At 29.0% G+C, this 21,511-nt stretch overlaps 2 protein-coding genes across 5 annotated transcripts in view; both read left to right on the top strand.

The window, feature by feature from the left end:
• The window catches only part of LOC111621047 (xaa-Pro aminopeptidase 1-like), a 76,482-nt gene that overhangs the window by 39,625 nt on the left and 15,346 nt on the right, over positions 1–21,511 (top strand). For all 4 annotated transcript variants that reach the window (XM_023363100.1, XM_023363101.1, XM_023363102.1 and 1 more), the window contains exons 3-6: positions 5,766–5,862; positions 5,992–6,446; positions 17,244–17,401; positions 18,755–18,818. In XM_023363100.1, the coding sequence (XP_023218868.1) occupies positions 5,993–6,446; positions 17,244–17,401; positions 18,755–18,818 (676 nt within the window). In that variant the 5' untranslated portion in view covers positions 5,766–5,862; position 5,992. The remainder of the gene's footprint in view (positions 1–5,765; positions 5,863–5,991; positions 6,447–17,243; positions 17,402–18,754; positions 18,819–21,511) is intronic.
• LOC111621059 lies at positions 719–1,321 on the top strand. The gene has a single exon (XM_023363112.1). It carries the CDS (start codon positions 719–721, stop codon positions 1,319–1,321), a length of 603 nt encoding a protein of 200 aa, XP_023218880.1.

Here is a 21,511-nt window from a genome sequence, read left to right as displayed (position 1 = left end):
TAGTGATGTAACGAATAGTATATTCGGCCTCAGGCCGAATACCGAATATTCGGCCAGGAGTGTGGCCGAATAGCCGAATATTCGGCCAAACTATTCGGCTTGATTAACGCACGTACGAAAATTGGCGCGCAAAATCGCATTATATGGCAAGGATCGCGCACCCTGTTCTCTATTGGCCCGCTGTCACTACACTTCTTCAATCGCGTTAATTCTTGACAGTTGTAGCGGACAGACATGAGCGTCATGGCAGTATGTTATACAAGTGCTGTATTATTTAAATTATTCTTTCGCAGGAGGGAACAATTGCTCCCTGGTATACTTCTGTCTAAGCAAATATGATGATGATATCATTCTTTCGCAAATAATATACCTATAAGTCCATTGGAAAATTGTGTAAATTAGGTGCCTAACGTAAAGCATAATTTAGTACAAGATATAACAACACGGTGGAATTCAACCTTTTATGTGTTAGAAAGGCTTCTTGAACGAAAACGAGCTATTTCCCTCTATCTAACTGATACAGCAAACATCTAATCTGACTGCAGAGCAGTGGGAGATTGTAGACCAATTACTGAAATTATTAAAGCCATTTGAAAAGATAACAAAAATTACTAGCTCAAACTACTCATGCTTATCTGAAATTATTCCCCATGTTGTTACTCTTAACCGCTACTGCAACAAGGCCGTGTCTTCTGACCTAGCACCTAAATTAAAGTTTATGGCGATCGCCATGCAACAAGGGATAAAACAACGTTTTTCACAGATTGACGATAATAAAATCTACCTGATATCAACTTTGTTAGATCCAAGGTTTAAGACGAATTTCTTCACGAACCAACTGCAAAAAGAAAGAGCCCGGCAGTACATTCTGGTTGAAGATTTAGTTTCAGACTATGATACCAGCAGCGATGAAAGCGTGCGTTCTTCTCCCGTGCAGTCTAAACGTAAAGGAACCGATGAGCCTGGACAAAGCATTCGCACATCTTTCTGGGAGTGCTATGATGAAGTAGTTGCTCAGAACTTTACCGATAATGACAATGGAGTCGGAATAGCTTCTACTTCAAAGAACATCATAGCAGGTGACCTTGATAAGTACTTGAGCATGAGAACTTTAAAGAGAAACGACGATCCATTTGCCTGGTGGGCTACACATAAATCTAAGTTTTCCCAATGTTTAGTCAAACTGGCTGCTAAGTACTTCTCAGCTCCTGCAAGCAGCATGTATTCAGAGAGGCTTTTTAGTGATGCAGGAAACGTATACGAAGAAGAGGAACAGACTTCTTCCCAAAAATGCGGAAAAGTTGATTTTTCTGCACCATAACCTACCACTTATTGACTTCAGTTATAGTAAATAATTTTGTACAATGAAACAAAACAGTTAATTTAATTTTCAAGTTTATAATAAAGGATGATTTCATAAAATTACAGATCATTAATTATTATTTTTTCACATTTTATGACCTAAGTTTCGATCTAATGTGCCCACGCAGTAAAAATTTTCATACAAATTTTTTACCCTTTTTCACTCCTTTAGGGTTTAATTTCGTAAAATCTTTTCTTAGTACGTCTAAACTTTACAAAAGGAACACACCCTCAAATTTTTAAGATTCTAGCACCAGTAGTTTTGGCTCTGCGTTAATTATCCTATCAGGACTTGTTCTTTTATATACGGGTATATAGATGACTAAACTACATAATAAGTAGGTAGTTTTCATTTGATTTGTTACCCTTTTTTGATCTCTTAAAAAATAACTTAGTTATATTACTTTTCCTTTGATCTTTTACATAAATAAGCAAAAAATTGCGCTTTCTCGATCTTGAAATGTATGTTCAGCATTGATAAAAGTTACCAAAATGATTAATTTACTGTGTTTTGTTATTTCTTACTCCTGTTTTTAGGTATTCGGTATTCGGCTGAATAGTGATTAAATATTCGGTATTCGGCCGAATAGCAAAAAATAGGCCGAATACCGAATAGTGGCCGAATATTTGTTACATCACTAATAAATATCCAGTTTAGGGTGATAAAGTTTTTAAATGACTATAATTTGCATCATAACAGATATACTCTTGTAACTTTATTACAATAATAAACAATTTACTAAAAAATAAATTCATGTATAATAAAATTCCTTAATCATGATAATTTCATTACTGTCAATTGGAATTACTACTTTAGTGCACTACACCTCATGAAATTAAGTTGTAATAATTAAGAGAATTCTGAATTAGTCTTTCACTATTAGATGAAATATTTTCTTTATAATGATTAGATGTTTAGTAAATATGAACAATAAGTCAAAAATATATATATTAAGATCATGCTAATCCAAACCCCAATAGTCAAAAATTTCAATTAATCCAAATGACAAAAACAATTTTTTTTTTAATGTATGGAATTTTATAGTAACAGAAGATTTTCTTCCTCTCTCTTCTTCATTAAGATCTCTGAATGATTAAGCTCAAAAGTGCTAAGGAGTAACAATCCACGAAACTTTTTTATAACAGTGTTGTGTCTGTAGCAAACTTCACAAACGTTTTCGACGTTTGTTACGGAGACAACACTGTTATAAAAAGGTTTCGTGGATTGTTATTACTCAACGCAGTGTTAAGTTATTAGAAGTCGTTTTGTGCTAGGGAGTTTCTGGATTTTGTAAGACAAAATAGTAGTTTCTTTTGATGTCATTCGTCTTCAAACTGTTTGTTTGTTATTAATTGTTCAGGTTCCATAAATACAGTTTAACCCGATTATAATGTCATCCATTGGACCGGCAATTTTCTGACATTATAACCAAGTGTTGTTATCTGCAGGGTCATAATTTCAGTTCCATAAAAAGTACCAAGTGTGTTTTAGAATCTATTATAAAATCCATTCTAATTTAACATTGTATGTATTACCATAAAATTATTTCTTAATGGTAATACAGTATACTGTATTATGATAATAATAATTTATTATCATATGTATAAAAGTATAAACTAAATGTTTAAATCAACTTTATTTACATTATTTGTCTAAGTTTATATCAATGTAATTAAAAATTTTTTAAATTAACTTTTATAAGAAATTTCTATTTGTCTCGAGTTTTGATAATGGTGACACTTCTGATTTTGAGAATAATGTCAAATCAAAAGGCAACAAAAGGTTAAACTAATATATGCCAATTATAAAGACACAATAACAATATTCACTTAAAAAAAATCAGTTATTTTAGATTGTAGGTGTTTTTCACCTAAAAATTGTTTATCAATGTCATTTTCTAAATCATACACTTTATTTATTATTTTCAAAGAAGTTTTCTGAGACATTTTCAATAATCTTATTGCATTGCGGCTTCCCTGGTTGACAGTACTTCATTTTCTTTGTCTGATGTTTTATCTTCATCATTCTCATTTTTTTTGTCTGAAGATTTAATTTGCTCAACAATATCTGCATCTGTATAAAATAACACAAGTAACTATGCAGATTGGACATCACATGTGATGAACCTCACCCCACCAAAGTCAGGTGGTGAGAGTACCACCCACAGTCATTATAGGAAGTGGACTGTGACTCTACATAGTACATGTACTGTATTTTCTTTGTTAAATAAAATTTGTAATCTAATTTTGTAAATCTGGGAATGCTTTAAATATGATGTTAAAACAGGGTTTTATGTTGTTACAAGTGGGTTTTTTAACATAATCTAGTATAGTAAAATCATGGGACCAATAAAAATTTGATGTTATATTAGGGTTGTCATTACATCCAATGACATTGTAATCGGGTTAAACTGTGTATCTTTTTTGGCTTTTAACTTGTCATATGAAAGCTTGGAAAACTTGCTGCAGAAATAGGAGTGACATCTCTACTTTGTGAAACTTTTGTCAAAACATTAGTTAAATGATTTTATGAAGAGTTTTTTGACTCTTGAGTATAGATTGAACAATTTTATTCTGGAATTTTCTTTCCTGCTTAAATCACATTGTTATAAAAAGTGTATGGAATAAGCAGTTATTTATTGTGACATCATCATAATGCCATGCTGGAATTTTTAAATTAATCATATTTTTAATTTATTTAACTTAAAATATGTGCTCTCCACTTCAAATTAGTAGTGGGTTTGCCCCTGTATATCATACTTTTCCATTAGCAATGGTGTCATGCTGGTCATCTATCTAACATGTTTCAGAGGAAAATTTTTGAATTGAAATAACATGACTTCCAGTTTGTATCAGAAGTAAGTTCGTATATAGTTAATTGGAACCTCCTGCTTCTAACGTTTCCATATCTGGTCTCGTCTTTCATCTATCTAATGCCGTTCTTGAGATTAAAGAAAGACAAACAGATGACAGTAGGAACTTAAGGTCTACAATTTTTTCAAATTGCAACCCAATAATGCAAATATATTTCTACTGTTGTAGGAAAACTGTACAGTATATGATAGAAAAAACTAACAGGATTTTTTGTTATTCATACTGACTTAACTAGCTAAGAACAACTATATGAAAAAACCTTGTATGTTCTGTAACTACTTATACTTGTACAGTACAGTACTATAGTTTGATCACATAGCTATGTTCATCTGAGATCTTTTCAAGATTGACAAAAATTTTTGATACATACAAAGCTATATTTGAAACTAAAACAAGTTACTTGTGTTTTATACTTGACTAGCTGTTACCCGCAGCTTTTCCCACGAGGATTTTGCAAGCAACCCCATTTATGTTCAGTATTTCAACAACCATAGTAATTATTATATAACGCCTACCTCTGAGAATCAAACGAACTATTTTCAATTTGATCAATTTTCTGGAATGTTTACAATCGTTCTAAAATCGAACCAATATGCAATAACAAATTAGAATTTAAAACTGTTCAAACATTTTTAAAATCAAAATAGATTAAAATATTTATAACAATGTATGAAATGTTATCAATTTAATACACCTAATTACTCAATGAAGACTAAATGTAGTTGAAAACAAAAAATTGCATCTAAAATAGTACAGTAGAAGCCATTTTTTTTTTTGAGTTCAGCCTTAATTCTCTCCCCCCTGTGGAGAATTTCGAAAAATCCCTTCTTAGTGTGCATTTTTATGACGTATCCTAACTGTGTACCAAATTTCACCTCTTTAGGTTCAGCAGTTTACTCTGAGCGATGATGAGTCAGTCAATCAGGACAAGTAATTTTATATATTTAGATAACTGTAAAATTTCTATTATACCATTACACAGTTTTAGCACAGTTTAGTAACTGCAGTTTGATAGCAGCTCACATGTCAAAAAAGTAAATAAAATTTTGTTCTAATGCAGTCTTTATTTTTAATAGTTTTTTTTTTATTAAATATTTGATTATCAATAAGGAAATATATGCTACTATTTAGTGGTATGAATTATTTATTTTTTTTTCTTTTACTTTCATTGATTGAGAAAATCTGGTGTGATAGAAAAATAGATATTTCTGAAATCTTCATAACAGAATTATTTAAAAAAAATGCACACTGTTTACAAATTAGCAAGCTTCATTTTATAGATTGGTGGTGTTTAGTTTTTCTGAAAATTAATTAAAATAAAAGTATAAATATGTGTTTGTTGAAATGTTTGAACATATTTTGTTTTATTTAAAAGTAAATATATATTTTTTTTAACATGAAATGTGTGTGTGTGTACATGTTTTTCTTGGTGATGATTATAAATTTTGCAAAAATATTCTTCTCTAATAATTTTATGTATTTTTATTTTAAGTCATTTTTTAAAAACATGATTTATTGCTACATTACAGATCAGCTTTTTGTCTGCTTTTTGAAGAACATTATTGAAATAAGCTGGGATATGAATCATCACTTATTACTTTCATATATAAGTTGTTAGGAAAACAGGTTTAGTATAAATTATCAAACTTTAATTAAATAATTACTTTTAATGGCAACATGTTTTGATGTGTCTTCTAAATATTATGTTAATTTTATTGATAATATAAAAATGTTTATTTTTTAATAATAATTTAGAATGGAATGTCAATATGTTGCTACACAGAGAGGAGGAATAGCCCTTCTTTTTGAAGGCCACAGATATAATAAAGTTCGTGATGGTAAAGAAGGTACTGTTTATTGGAGATGTGCCAGAGATCGACAGTGTCCAGGACGAGCAGTGACTGTTTATAGCCGCATAAAAAAAGCAAATAATAAACACAATCATCCACCTGATACTTGGAGGAATAAAGTGGACCAAGTCGTGTCAGATTTAAAATTACGTTCTCAAGAAGATGTTACTGCCTTACCTACTCTTTTTACTGAAACATTGAAATGCCTCGCTGCTAATCCACAAATGGCTACACTTGCATCAATGGTGCCATCACTTCCAGCTCTTAAATCATCATTATATAGGACAAGGCATAGAGGAATGCCAACATTAGTGCCATTTAGAGATTTCTGTCCAGATGATGAATGGACACTTACAAATAGTATGTTAATTTTTTTACATTATTTAAAATTATAGTATTTTCAATAAATGTTTGCCTGTTTATTTTAATTATCAAAAATTCAAAATGATTAAGATTTGATTTTAATTAAATTTGATGTGATCACTGAAAATTTTTCTGGTATTCAGTTTTACTTTATTTTCTTTTCTTTTGCTTATTGCTTTATTGCTTCCTGTATGTAGAAAGGTGTAGAGTAAATAGTGCTTTGTGCCGTAACAGTAACAGCATGCTGGCTTGCTGTAGTACTTTCTTTTTGTATGTTGTTATTGGATGGTTGTAGGAAGAGAAGAAAACTTTTTATCATCTGCTGAGGCAATACTTTGCATGTGCAGTTCGATTTTGTCCCCTTTCATGAAGGCTATTTAGATCAGCAGTCCAGAGAGAAAGAGCCAAATACAAGTGAGTAAAATCAAACAGCTTTGTGTTACCTTTTTTCCCCTGCTTGTTGCTTAACTAAGTGTGCATGTGATGGGGTGTAAAGTGTTATTATTTTTATCAATATTGATATAAAGAAAATTCAATTTTAAATTGATTTATAATATGTTGTTTACAATAAGTAATATAGGATGATCAAAAAGCCGTTTTTTCAATATTAATTTCATAAAATATATTTAAAATTGTTAATGTAAATGATATTTTTAATAATTAAGTAAATCAAGTAATTCAAATCAATTCAATCAAGTAAAATCAAATTATGAACTATTTGGATTTGTAATCTTTCTGTAATTACTGTATTTTTGCAGAATGATCAGCATGCTGGTCTATCTGGGGAAGACCATGAAATCAGATATTTCCATATGGTGGTAAAAGCTGGCATGACAGTTTAAATGAGGTTGTCTGTTCCTCTTGCTTTGCATTAAAAAACCAAGTTACATCATGTAAAAATAAGCAAGTTTTTATTCTAAAACTGTGAAACTGTCAGCATTACATCAAAAACTACAATTTATATTTAATTTCTTCATTTTGTCTTTCCTAATGACATAAAATACTTGTAGAATTCCAAATGTGCTTTTTTTTTTTTAACATTTGTAACAATTAGTTTTGTTACATCTGATTAATTTTATTTTTTAGTAGCAGTTTAACTTGCATGCTGATCTCCATTTATGTGGCATGCTAGTCATTCTGCAAAAGTATGGTATAAAATTTATAATTTACAAATATTAATCATTAATTCATATTTAATAACTTTTTGATCAATCTATATAATTACATCATATATACAGGGTGTTCAGAAATTCCCGGTTCAAAAATGGTACATTTAATCAAAATATTATGTACTCACTCCCCTCTACAAGTTCTAGAAGTTTGTAATGGGAATTTCCAAACACCCTGTGTGTGTGTATCAATCATTTATCATTTCTTAGTGTACTTTAAATTTTTATTTTAAAAAAACATGTGCTCAGCCATCAAATGTTATTTCCTACATATTGTTTATAATTATGGGGAAGTAACTTGATCCCACATAATTACTGAACAATTTTATCATTTCTCAAGGAACATAGTTTAAATGTCAAAACTTTTAAACTATAACTAGTAACTAGTCTCTAGTGTATAATATAACTAGTCTCTCTGCTACTAGCCTGAGTAATTAACTGAATATAAATTTATTTTATATTGATAAAGAAGCAAAACTAAATTAATTACTTTTTAAGTATATTTTTTATTTGATAAGCAGATAAGATTTTTGTTAATATCTAATTTTATTTAAAATGCTTTATTACAAAGAGCTTATTTTAGTTATAGATCTTGATATCATTCTTTAACTATTTCTAGTCTTAAATCAAATTTGAAATGGATGAATAAAACAGTACTAAAACTGTAAGCTGCTTTGAGTTTAATTTTTAAAATTTTTAATGTTTTTTTATGTTGTTGATATCATATTCTTTTTTAGTGTCTTCACATGACTAAACAATATATTTATTCCATTTAAACTTTTAAAAATCATTTCTATAGTCACTTTAGTATTTATTAATAATAATAATTTTTCTTTCTTTTATAAAGTAGTTAAATACATTTTCAGATGGTTGTCATTTGGAATTATGAAATACAAATAAGTTTTATCAGTATATTGATCAATTGATATTTATGATTATTAGCTGATATCCAATATTTTGTATTGGTTATCAGCTAATAATCAAATATATCACAGGTTTTATTAATGTAGTATATTTAATAATATATTCAGTAAAAATTGTATACTTATGCTTTGTTGCTTGTGTTCCATTAACAAATGAGTTTACTCTAATGTCTCAGATGCCACTGTTTTTTCTAAAATTGTAAAAGTTTGGCATTACTTCAAAAACTAAGATTATATCTTCAATTTCTGCATTTTGTCTACTATCTAACAATATATAATGCTTATGGAAAAAAGTTTTTTTTTATTTATTTTTTTTGTAATTTGATCCATATATGCAAAAAAATAAACAGATCAAATTTCAACTTGATATGTTTAAAAGTTACAAGGATTGACATTAGGTTTGTATTAAATTTCACTGAAAGGTATCTTTCAAGATCAGGTAATAAAGCTTTGTTCATTCTCTCCCAGGAAAGTAATAGACACAGCCACATCTCCTATTGTGAAGGTCAATAAACTACTGTTCTATTGTATTCAGGAGGATGATTTTTTTTTTTAAATTTGACAACTAGTGTTGCCGGGAGTGAATTCTATAATTTTACTTTTAATTTTTTTTCCCACAATAGGTATCTGATTTTTGAAGCAGCGTGACTAACTTCAAAAATACACATTGCTCAAAGTATTTCAGAAAACAAAAAAATTGTGGCTAATTGTTCAAACAGGAATGTTTTCTATGAGAAATGAACCAACTGAAAAGTAGCCCATCAAAAATTTGGCAATTTACATGCCAAATGCCAAATTAAAAGCTTAATAACTTAAAAAATCTTAATATTACCAAAAAAACATATGGGTTTAAGTAACTGAATGAAGTTGTTCATAACAAAAATTTTAATTGTTGCAAAGTTGAAAGTATTAATTAATTAATACAGCATTTGAATAAAATGTGAAATTAATTGCAGCAATTCCTTTTTATATGCAGCAGAAATTAATGCAGCTTTAACAGCTGTTTTTACTTAACATAAATATGTTTTTCTTGGAAAATAAGGTGTTAGTGAATTTGGTATTTTTGTTTATTAAAATAAAAATATTTGTTATTAACCGAAAATTTGTCTTAGTAAGGAGTGATTGTTCAGTCAAGTACCAAGGTACCACTGTACTTGATTGATGCAATTTTCATATATGCAGTAGCATCAAGGGATTAATTAACTACATTAATCAAGGGATACCTGTATATGAAAGTGTTTAAATAACTTGCACTATAAACCTATTGTCCTGTGTCAGTAATATGTACACTGCACAAATGTTTTTGGGCTCCTCCTGAGTCTTGCTATCAATGTTGTTTTGTTGATAGAACACAATCACAGAAAAATAAAAATTTGAATGTCTGTTAAAAAACCAAACAAAATCCAATATCTATTAAAAATCAAATCAATAACATAGAGTTTAAATTAAATATGTTTGAAATACATGATCTTAAAATAATTCAATATAAAAATCAGTATACTTTTTTAAAAATATTTGCACTACTCAAAATTATGAATGTATCAAATCATTCAGATGATACTGACTGAAAATTTGTTGCTATGAATATCTTGAAGAATCATTTAAGAATTTACATATGATGTATTTTATATTATAAAACATTTGTTATAACTTTATGCATAAAGTACTAGTATAAGCATAAGAAAATCGGACAAATTAATTGGGCAATATTATGCTACAATTAAGAATTAAAAATTGTCAGTAGAAATTAGAGGTAGACATTAGGTGCCATCTCTTATCAAAAGCAGGAACTTAATATAATTTAGAATAGTCTGGAAGAGAAGAATCAGCCCAGACCAGGAGTCGAATTATTTAATAACATTCATATAAGAATGTGCTTGGTGTTTGTCAGCCATATTGTTTTTGCTTTGGTATATGTATTTTCAATCTTGTTTTTAGTAATCATCTGTTAATATTGACTACTTTCATTCATCTGAGTATCACCATTGTAATCTTCTTCAAAAACCTCATAATTTTCAATTAAATCATTAAGGTCACAATCGAGTAATGACAGCATCCACTTTGCAACTCCCAGAGCACAGGTTCTTAAATATTTTTATAAGGAAGACAGATATTGTGTCTTATAAGTTATTATAAGATAACTGCTATAGTAATGCCAGATTAGCTTATGATTTACTAAAACTTTTCAAAATTTTAACAGAGTTAATGAGTGACATTTTCAATGAAAACAACAAATGTGCTAAATAAGGAAAAAATAAACAAAAAAAATTTTTTTGAAGCTGATGACTTTTTTTACACTCTTGGCCACAAAAGAGCTGGAAGAAAAAGTTGTCTTTTTTATTTATCTATATTAACATTAATTTTTTTTATATTATGCAATAACTTGGAAGATTTTTGTAATTGCCCCTTCTGCTGCTAGAAGCATCCTACACAACTGAAATTATACCATCTATTATTTCATTAACTGATCTCTAAGATGATACGTAAAACTTATGAAAATGAGAATCAGTCCAAATAAGCACTACTTGTTAGCACTTCTTTATTCTGTATCATTGTTTGGCTCAATGAATGGAAAAAATAACCATAGGTTTGTTGTCACTTTACAGAAACAATCACAACAAGAAATTTTGCATCCTGGCTGCTTATAAAGATGTTCTAGTATTTTAAAAAATGCCACAATGAGAAATCAGTATTTGATTGTTAAAAAAATGACCAAACATATTTCAGAATTATCAACATACCATAATGCATCATTGTAAAAACAGCATGGAGTCATTTTTATCACAAACATACTACAATCTGCCATCTTAACCACATTGAGGAAGAATGGAGCCCACTTCACAGTCAACTCAGTTGTCTGTGAAGTGGGCTCCATTCAGTTGTAAGCTGGTGTCACATCATCGAACACAGGCATCAGTTTGGGCATGAAATGTCCAAGCGATTGTCATTTATCAGTTGGGTACCAAAGAAAGCTTATTTGAGAGGCTCTGTGCTTCCAATGAGTTCACAACTGCTGACAATAACTTCATTGATGTACTGTACAGTAAATGATCACCATCAAGTTCACTATCTCTTTGGTCAGACTAAAATTTATATCTGGAAGTAAGCACAGTTAAATTGCAATTAATATAAGAGGTCAGTACCATTTATAATTGATAAAATTTGTAACATCATTTGAAAGATATCAATTGTAATTCTAAGTGTTGTTCTAACATTTCCTGCAAAAAATAAATTAAGTTTGTCATTATTCCGTTGTTGTTCTCATTATGACATTTTTTTTAAATAGAATATGTCATGTCTCTTTAAAGCAGCCTAGAATGTGAAATTTCTTATGGCTGTTTCTGTAAAGCCACAGTGTGTTCTGATCATTTTTACTGCTCACTGAGCATTTTCACTCTTTTTGCTTGTCTACATTCCATATTATCAGTTTTTTTAATTTATATTTTATTAATCTTGAGTTACATTATATCAGTAACTTCAGCTATCTAAATTTATTGCATAATAGTATGAATAAATTCTATTTTTATTAAAATTTTTTATTCCAAATATTATTAAAGATATATAACATATATTCCTCAAATTTTAAAATATATATTGTTTTTATATTATATAAGCTGTTATTTTTTCATTTAATGTCTTTTCTGTAATTTGAATAACAGATCTTTATTCCTTATTGGTAAAGTTTTATAGCTTGTCAGAGCTATATCTTCACTTTCCTGATATTTGTCTGTAAATAGTATTTTTCTTCAGACAATACAAAGAGAAATGTGAAAGGGTTAGAGTAAAAAGAGATAGAGCAGTTTTCATTGAGTTGACCATCAAGTCAGCAAATTAGTAACTATTTTTACCTAACAACAATGTACTAAATCAACAGTTAATTCAATGACACCTGGTGGTTTGTTTGATAGAACCAGAACACTAGTATTTTGAACAATGTTTATTTTAAATTTAAACATTAACACTTTGCAGTATGGAACAAAGTGTCAACTTGACAACCTATTACCTGTTTATCACAAGGAACCATGTATCAAGCTGATCACTATGCTCTGATAATTGTGTGTTTTGTCCAATTAGGTTACATAAGATAATATATTGAGTCAATCATTGACTGGATAAAACTGTTTTTACTCAAATACTAGACTTAGGGTCAGGAACTTAGTCACATACACATAGTGGTGCACTAGTAGAAGTCACTTGGCATGTAAAATATAAGTTTTATTTAGTTTTGCTATATAATATTCAATAATAATAATTATTAATCATTATTCTAATGCTTTAATATGAAATACTCCAAAATCAGTTTAATGAAGTCATTCTGATAAAGGACATTAAAATTAATTGATTTTAATTTTAATGTCCTTTATCAGAATGACTTCATTAAACTGATTTTGGAGTATTTCATATTAAAGCATTAGAATAATGATTAATAATTATTATTATTGAATATTATATAGCAAAACTAAATAAAACTTATATTTTACATGCCAAGTGACTTCTACTAGTGCACCACTATGTGTATGTGACTAAGTTCCTGACCCTAAGTCTAGTATTTGAGTAAAAACAGTTTTATCCAGTCAATGATTGACTCAATATATTATCTTATGTAACCTAATTGGACAAAACACACAATTATCAGAGCATAGTGATCAGCTTGATACATGGTTCCTTGTGATAAACAGGTAATAGGTTGTCAAGTTGACACTTTGTTCCATACTGCAANCAAAGTATTTAATAAAAATAATAACGTTTTCAACTATTTTTAATAGTCTTCTTCAGTTAAGCCACTTTAAAACAAAAACAAACGTAAAATAGAACACAAGCAATACAACGGTTTAAAAATTTGAAATTAATTACAACAAAATAAAAATAAAATAAAATGTAAAAACAAAATTAAATTACAATAAAATATTAAGAAAATTAATCGTTGTCGTAAATAATTAAATTAAATAAAGTATTAAGAAAATTAATCGTCGTGGTAAAAAGATTTCCATGCAAAGGATAGACTTTCTGCATCTCTATGGTTGATGCATCCTTTGTCAATATGGGCCTTGTAAATTTCAAGTTTTTCAGTATGTTTAAGTACTTGTTTGTTGGTGGCAGTCCTAATTATGTATGCTTTGTCCCAGTGTACATTAATATCTTGATGTTTAGCAAAGGCTGCAAGAACAGTTCTGTCCAAGTTTTTATTAATAGTAATGGAATACTTATGCTCTTTAAGCCTCTGTTTTAAAAGTCTCATAGTAGCACCATCGTAAATGAGTTCTGAATTAAAACGGCGGTCACTTAAAGGAATAGAATACACTCCTGAACTATTGTTATGGTTTACTTTCTTCTTATCATTTCATAGAATTCTATAAATCGTAGGATTATGATGATAAATAATTCTTAAATTATTCTTGTGAGATAATTTTTTAATCATTGATTGTAGGAAACTTACATAGTTGAGAACTACTCTTCGTCTTTGGTTCTTAGTTGTAGGTTGCTTATTTGTTTGATTACAATATTTAGCAATAAGAGCATTAATTTCACTTATACGATATCTCTGTTGTACAGCTATTGTTCATATGTAATTTAATTCTCTGTGTGTGTCAAACATACTCGTACAGTGTGTATAGGCCCACTTTATCCATGATCGAAAGGCTGCATTCTTAAAATTCCCAGGATCAAAGGAATTCTTCGGTATAATGATAGCTAGGCTTTTGATAAATATCTGTCCAAATTTCACCATATTTACAAGTGATGGACAGATCCAGAAAATTTACATTAAAGTCACTTTTTTGTTCCATTGATAAAGTCAAACCATATCGGTTGTTATTAATTTTGTTAAGGAAACAACTTGCATATACAAGTATGTCGTTTATAAATATGGGCAGTACATTACTTTCTAATCGTCGTAATACTAGTTCACATAATAATGGGGATATCAGGCTCCCCATTGGAACCCCTCTTTTTTGTAAATATGTGTTCCCTTTAAATACAAAAAAACAAAGTATAACAAATTAGGTGTACAAGCTCTAAAATGTGTTGGTGATACTTCGTTGCATTATTAACCAGTTGTTTCTCAAGTGCAAAAGTAGGGGATCTGCATTTTTCTATAACAGGACGTATTAGGCAGTCAGGCTTATGAGTTTTGCCAAAGGCTAAGATTCCTGGTGCTCTTTGTGCTTGTACTACAGAGTTATGCATACGTAAATAGCGGGCTAAAGGGGTTGAAGAGAATTTTTTAAATCTTTGTTGTAGTGATTCTAAATATTTATCAGGAGCAGGTTGGCACTCAGTGTCTCTGATGTATTCCTTCAGTTTTTGGTTGTAGGAATCTCTTTTTATAAGAACTACGCCTTTGGATTTATCAGCTTTGATCAGCACTACATCATTTTTATGTAGCCATTCTCTTGCATTTTTAATGCAATTGTGGAAATGTCTGCTCTTTATATTGTCACTTCTTTCTTTAGCGGTGCTGAGTCTTGTTTTCCATCTTACGTATTCTGACTGGTAAGGTTCAATTCCTTAATAATCGTTTCAATATTTGGAACAATAAATTCCGGGGTTGGTGGAGAAGCAGGAGCAAACAGTGGACCATATTTTAATGCTTCCAGGAGACACTTAGGAGGTGTGTTGTTATCCCATGCTGTTATAAAATTGTTATTATTAAAGCGAGGTTTGACATTCTGGTAACATAATAACCATTTGAGCTTTTTGACATATTTACGTTTTATGAATTTTTCATATGAGCAGGCTAAGTTGACTACTTTTTGGTTGACATCCATAAGAAGAACTGGGTCCTGCTTATACAAATCATCTTCTAAATGAATTAGTTTATGTAATAAGGCATAAACATTTCACCTGGAAGATCTGATAGCTTTATTAAGGCACAGGTACTTTAGTCTTTGTAATAAAGAAGTACAATTCATTGGTAGTTGTATCCTGTGAATGGAGTTTGGGAAAACATCATTAAGTCAGTATTGCGACAAGAATTCAAATTTTCCTTTTGCGCTGTATAGCTTGATAACTATTCTTCTGTATTCTTTGGCCGGTGAGCCATTAGTGTAATAAAATAAAATAACTTACTGGAATATAAAATAGAATATAAATAACTTACTGGAATATACTTAAACATATTGAAAAACTTGAAATTTACTAGGCCTATATTGACAAAGGATGCATCAACCATAGAGATGCAGAAAGTCTATCCTTTGCATGGAAATCTTTTTACCACGACGATTAATTTTCTTAATACTTTATTTAATTTAATTCTTTACGACAACGATTAATTTTCTTAATATTTTATTGTAATTTAATTTTTGTTTTTACGTTTGATTTTATTTTTATTTTGTTGTAATTAATTTCAAATTTTTAAATTGTTGTATTGCTTGTGTTCTATTTTACGTTTGTTTTTATTTTAAAGTGGCTTAACTGAAGAAGACTATTAAAAATAGTCAAAAACATTATTTTTATTAAATACTTTGTTGCTGGAAATACTAAGGTGTTTGATTATTTTAAGTATTTATATTCTAGTAAGATATTTTATTTTATCACTTATACACAAATTACAGACACAAAAAGGTTCACTATCCCTGTACTAGATTATCTGGTGAATGGTGCAACACAATCCATTACATACAAATTTTGTTATTCACATATTGTTATGTAAGGCAAGAACATTTTGTATTTTTTGATTTTTTCTTAAACTAGCTTTATCAAATATGAATTTTTTTATTTTTACCTTATATTCTAGTATTCATTTCTTCATAATATAATCAAAATAATTCTTTTGATATATCAGTAGCTAGATGGCATCTCTCATTCATGTTTAAAGTTTAAGACAGCCATTTTAGTAGTCTTAAACTTTTTGTATATCACAGTTGATAACGAACTTTGTTTTAATTTATCATGTGAATCTATATTATTGTTCAGTCAAAGCCTATAAAAGTCATTTCCATTTTTATTGATCCAACAGCTCTAATAAAATCCTTTCTTTGAACTTTTTGAATTAGTTATGTTTCACAGAACAAATTATAAAGAATCTTTAAAAAAATTACCTTATGAAATATTGCATTCACATTTCTCATCTTATACAGATTTACAATAATTCCTGATAATACTTCCAAGCATATTAATTTATCTTAATGATAAAATTATTAAGATGAAACAGATTGGATCAGTAAATGAAGCATAGTTCATCTTCCAAATTTTTTAAGTATACCACATAGTTTACATAGTTTCTAATTATGGTTATATTGAAAACGTTACACAAATATCTAGTTCTTATTTATATTTGTTATTTTATTTCCTTATATATTTGGATTTTGATACAACTTTGTTATCAGATTTTTCTTAATCAAGCATTACACATGTGAAATTTGGTGTAACATAGAATAACTTGACGTTGTTAAGAGTCAAATATATATTAGATTTGATATGTTTTTGCTATTTTTAGTTGAAATGAGGAAAAAATGTGAAAGACAAAAATTTATTGATTGACTTTTATATAAAAATGTTGCTTTATTATGTGAAATTCGTTTTTTGTAATTTAAATATATTTATATGTATTTTAAAGTGAAATGATAAATGAAAATAGACATAAATAGAATAAATTTTAGTATTAATTTATATTGTAATTTGGATTATAATAATTAAATAACTAAAATTAGCAACATATATAAATGTTTTATAATTAATATATTTCATTATAAATTTAACAGATGTTGATGGAGCTGGGGCATCAACATCTGAACCATTAGATATGGCTGTTAAAAACACTGGAGTATTATTAAAAAGATTGCGTTCTCTTATGAAGAATACAAATTATGTCAGTGAAATACTTCAAGCTTATATTATTCCTCATAAAGATTCTCATCAGGTAAGAATTTTTTTTGTTTTTATTTATTTAAATTTTATTTTTACTTAAAAAAATAAGAATAAAATGGAAAAAATTAACACTTTAATAATTAAATTAACTGCTAATAGAAATTTACTCAGAATTTCTATCTGTTTATTAATTACAAAGTTATGAACAATGAAATCTAACAATGCAAATTTTATTGGGTATAATCAAAATAAAGAAGTGAGAATCAGATGAAACTTCAAAATATAGATATTTTTAGGCAAAAAACAAATCATAGGGGATCGATTTTTGAAAGAAAGTAGAAATCTGGAGAACAGTAAAGCTGAGTCCAAGACATGTCAGGAAGACTCAATTAACTATATTCCTGGAAGTCACGTTATTTCAGTTCAAAAGTTTTCTCCCATATGGAGTTAGATAGATGACTGCATGACTGTAGTGTTGTTCTCCTGTACATTTATATTTTTCTGTTAACAATAAAATCAGAAGTCTACCTTTTAAGGAGTACTTGAGCGTATGCTCTAGTACTCCTTAAAAGGTAGACTTCTGATGCAACTTTGTACTCTAATTATAATGTTTCTTGATCAATTTGCAAACATTCTCATTTACTAGTTTACATCTTGTCATTTTTGTGCAATTTGTTGGTTTTAAATTTGTTTTCCTTAAATACTATGATTATACTGTCTTGCATCTCTACTTTACATATTTCTAATCAAAGTGGTAAATGACCAGTGGTTGAATCTTTCTGACATGTCTTGGACTCAGCTTTACTGTTCTCCAGATTTCTACTTTCTTTCAAAAATCGATCCCCTGTGATTTGTTTTTTGCCTAAAAATATCTATATTTTGAAGTTTCATCTGATTCTCACTTCTTTATTTTGATTATACCCAATAAAATTTGCATTGTTAGATTTCATTGTTCATAACTTTGTAATTAATAAACAGATAGAAATTCTGAGTAAATTTCTATTAGCAGTTAATTTAATTATTAAAGTGTTAATTTTTTTCCATTTTATTCTTATTTTTTTAAATAAAAATAAAATACAATAAATGAGACAGAGAAATCACTGAGATTGGTATCCCACTATACAGTATTTGGTGTGAATATCAACCCATTGATTATAAATACAATAAAGTTCTTTAGGGACAACAAAAAAATTTAGGTATTTTGCAGAGAAATAAATATTATTTTATCATTATAAAATAAAGCTAAAAACTTTTCTTGTAATTCTTATAAAACTATGTAATTCAAGATATTATTTAAAGGGATGAAAATATTTATTTAGAATAAAAATGAAAAATTTCTTAAATTTAAAAATTAAATAATCATTAATCTATTTATTTGTAAGAAGTTTCTTATTCTAAATTACAGAGTGAATATCTGGCACCATGTGACAGAAGAAGAGCCTTCATAACTGGTTTTAGTGGAAATTATGGTACATGATAAAAATTTCTTCTTATTGTTAAAACAACAATAAATTCCCTCATTCATGATACCAAACCCTGGTCAAAAGTATGGATATTGTTCACTTTGCAATATGTCATTCAATTCAGCTTAAAGTTTCAAAACATAGATGTTAAATAATTAATTCTTTTTAATGAAATTTATTTAGTGTCTTGTGCATGTAACAACAGAAAAGAGATGAAAGTAATTATATAAAAAATTTAAGAAACAGCATACACAACACTTGAGCAACACTAGACAAAATATGGAATATAGTAATTACAGACACATAAGTATGGAAGAAAATAAATTTATATTGTGTGGGACTGCCTTTGGCCTTTATTACTGCTTTAATACAACTTTGTGTTGAAGAGACTAACTTTTCACATAAAAGTCTGCAGCTATTTCTGCCCATCTGGTTTGAATAGCACACTTCAGTTTAACAATGAAGTCAGTTTCTATTTTCAAACCAGTTTCTTCAAAACATTCCACAAATTCTCTATTGTATTTAAATCCAGGTTGTTTGGTGGTCAATCTAAGCATGAAATGTTTTCGTTTAAGAACCATTGGCATACTGTTGCAGCTTAGTGGGAAGATGCACTGTCATCTTGATGGATAAAGTCACCAAAGTGTTCCTCTGCTGTTTTTAGCACAAAATTGTCTGAAATTTCCAAGTAAACTTCTGCATTCAATGTAGTGTTGACAGTTTCCAAATGTCCAGGTCTGCAGTCCAAACCACAACTCCATTTGAAAATTTTGTTTTTTCAAATAAATCTGTGCTAACTTCTTTCCATTCAGTATTTATTTCTCTTGATGACTTTAATCTCTCTTCTTTAACGATTTTGATCAGGTTTCTGTCTTCTTGTGCCAAAGTTATGCATGTGCATCCATATCTACATTGATTGTAGACAATTTTTTTGTGCTTTATATTTAGCTATAATTATAGACACTGCACTTATGTACATTGTGTGTTTTGCATTATCTGCTGCTTTTCACCATGCTTGTGTGACCTCTCTGGTCGGCACCTCCTTAGTGTCCTGTCAGGATTGATACCACCATGTTTAGCGGAACACAGAAGCCGAGACGGCGATTACTATGTCACACCATCGTGCAAGCAGTCCCATAAGTGGTCAGACGGATTTGTTATGTTGATCGAGAGACAGCATGTGGAAGAGACTCAACTACAGGTAACACTTAACAAGGATTTAATTAAAAATAAATGGGATAAGATAGAGATTCTAAAGTTTTGTCGCGAAGAGAGAGAGTTTACATAAGGTTTGCATGGTGATAAATACCTTTGGTAAATGTCCCAATCAGGGTCATGTCGAATTGGAGAACCAGGTAATAGTTCTTCTTATAGCCTTTTTCAGGATTCGTCCAAGAGTAAAATATCCAGTCAAAATGTCCCGTTGAAATATCCAGGCTCTATCGTGCACTAACACAAAAAAAAAAATGGTTGTTGATAAAGATTATCCTATGGAATGGGCGATGATTTCTTCCCTCTCGAGGACTAAAACAGCGACTGACTCTTTTCGGCCGTCTCTGGCCATATTCACAGACGATTTCGGCTGTGCAGAGGTTAATAGTTCACGAGAAAGTGTCATGTTGCCTTCAAGAAAATGTAACGGGAGACTTTCTCAGGTAGCTACGAACAATTGTTACGTCTCTCGAATCATGTTAGTATTAAAGACTAGTTCTAATATAGGAATTTCTGCTATCTCACACTTGCAATATGAAATTATCAATGCTTTCTTTGCATCACTCAGTTCTGGTGTTTTTGGATAGTTTTAGAATGCAAACATTAATCACGATAAATAAAATACTTTCTTACTGGAACTACAATATAAATAAAAACCAAAAACCTTTAAACAATTCAGCAAATCATTTTTTAATATCTTAAAAACGCTTTCGAACGCTTTAAGCAATTGATTAATCACGATTACAGTTCTGCAGATTCAATCTCAAAATGTAATGTACAATAACAGTGTAACTAAATTAATTTTGAAATGGAACATGCCCAGTCCCTGCTATGCTATTTCAGGTATTCTGTATTTCAGTATTCCATATTTTTGTCTCTACTCTTGATTAGTAAAATGAATCATACTTTTTTATATTACATAAACTGATTTCATTTTAGAGCATGTTTATGCATCTAAATATATTTTCTGAAAATTTGCACAAGCAATCAACAACCAAACATTAAATGTTTTTTAAAACTTGCCTTTGAAATGTTGTGATGCAGGAATTTATAACATTATTTTATACTTTTGATCAGAGGTTGTAATGTTTGTATTGATCCAAACTAAAAATTGTTAAGTATTCTAAGGCTGGATTTTATATTTATCATGGAAAAAATTTTTATTATATAAATTGTTTTTATTTGTTGTTTATTCTTATATTTATAGTTTTAAATATTTTAAAATGTTAAAGTAATAAGATTTAATTAAAAGTATTATTTTGTTCATGTCTAGTAATTGAATATTAATTAGATTAGTTTCCAAATGCTTAAATTTTTCTTAATTAATTAATCCTAAAAATATTGGAATTATATAATAGCTTTAATAATTCTTGTAAAAATATTTTAACAGCTAATATCGAAACATGATTTATTGATGTGAAATTGATTTATTGTGGATTCTGATGGCTTTAGTATCTCATTTGTGAGTTTGCATCTCTCCATTCTAG

Source organism: Centruroides sculpturatus, unplaced genomic scaffold, assembly GCF_000671375.1.
Source record: "Centruroides sculpturatus isolate CEXI.00-Female unplaced genomic scaffold, Cexi_2.0 scaffold324, whole genome shotgun sequence".
Lineage (NCBI taxonomy): Eukaryota > Metazoa > Arthropoda > Arachnida > Scorpiones > Buthidae > Centruroides > Centruroides sculpturatus.
The sequence above is the reverse complement of the archived record's forward strand: the minus strand, read 5'-3'. Positions and strand labels throughout refer to the sequence as shown.

Bases quoted from the DNA above. Each gene is read 5' to 3' on its own strand.
- LOC111621059 (XM_023363112.1), top strand. From the start codon at position 719: ATGGCGATCGCCATGCAACAAGGGATAAAACAACGTTTTTCACAGATT.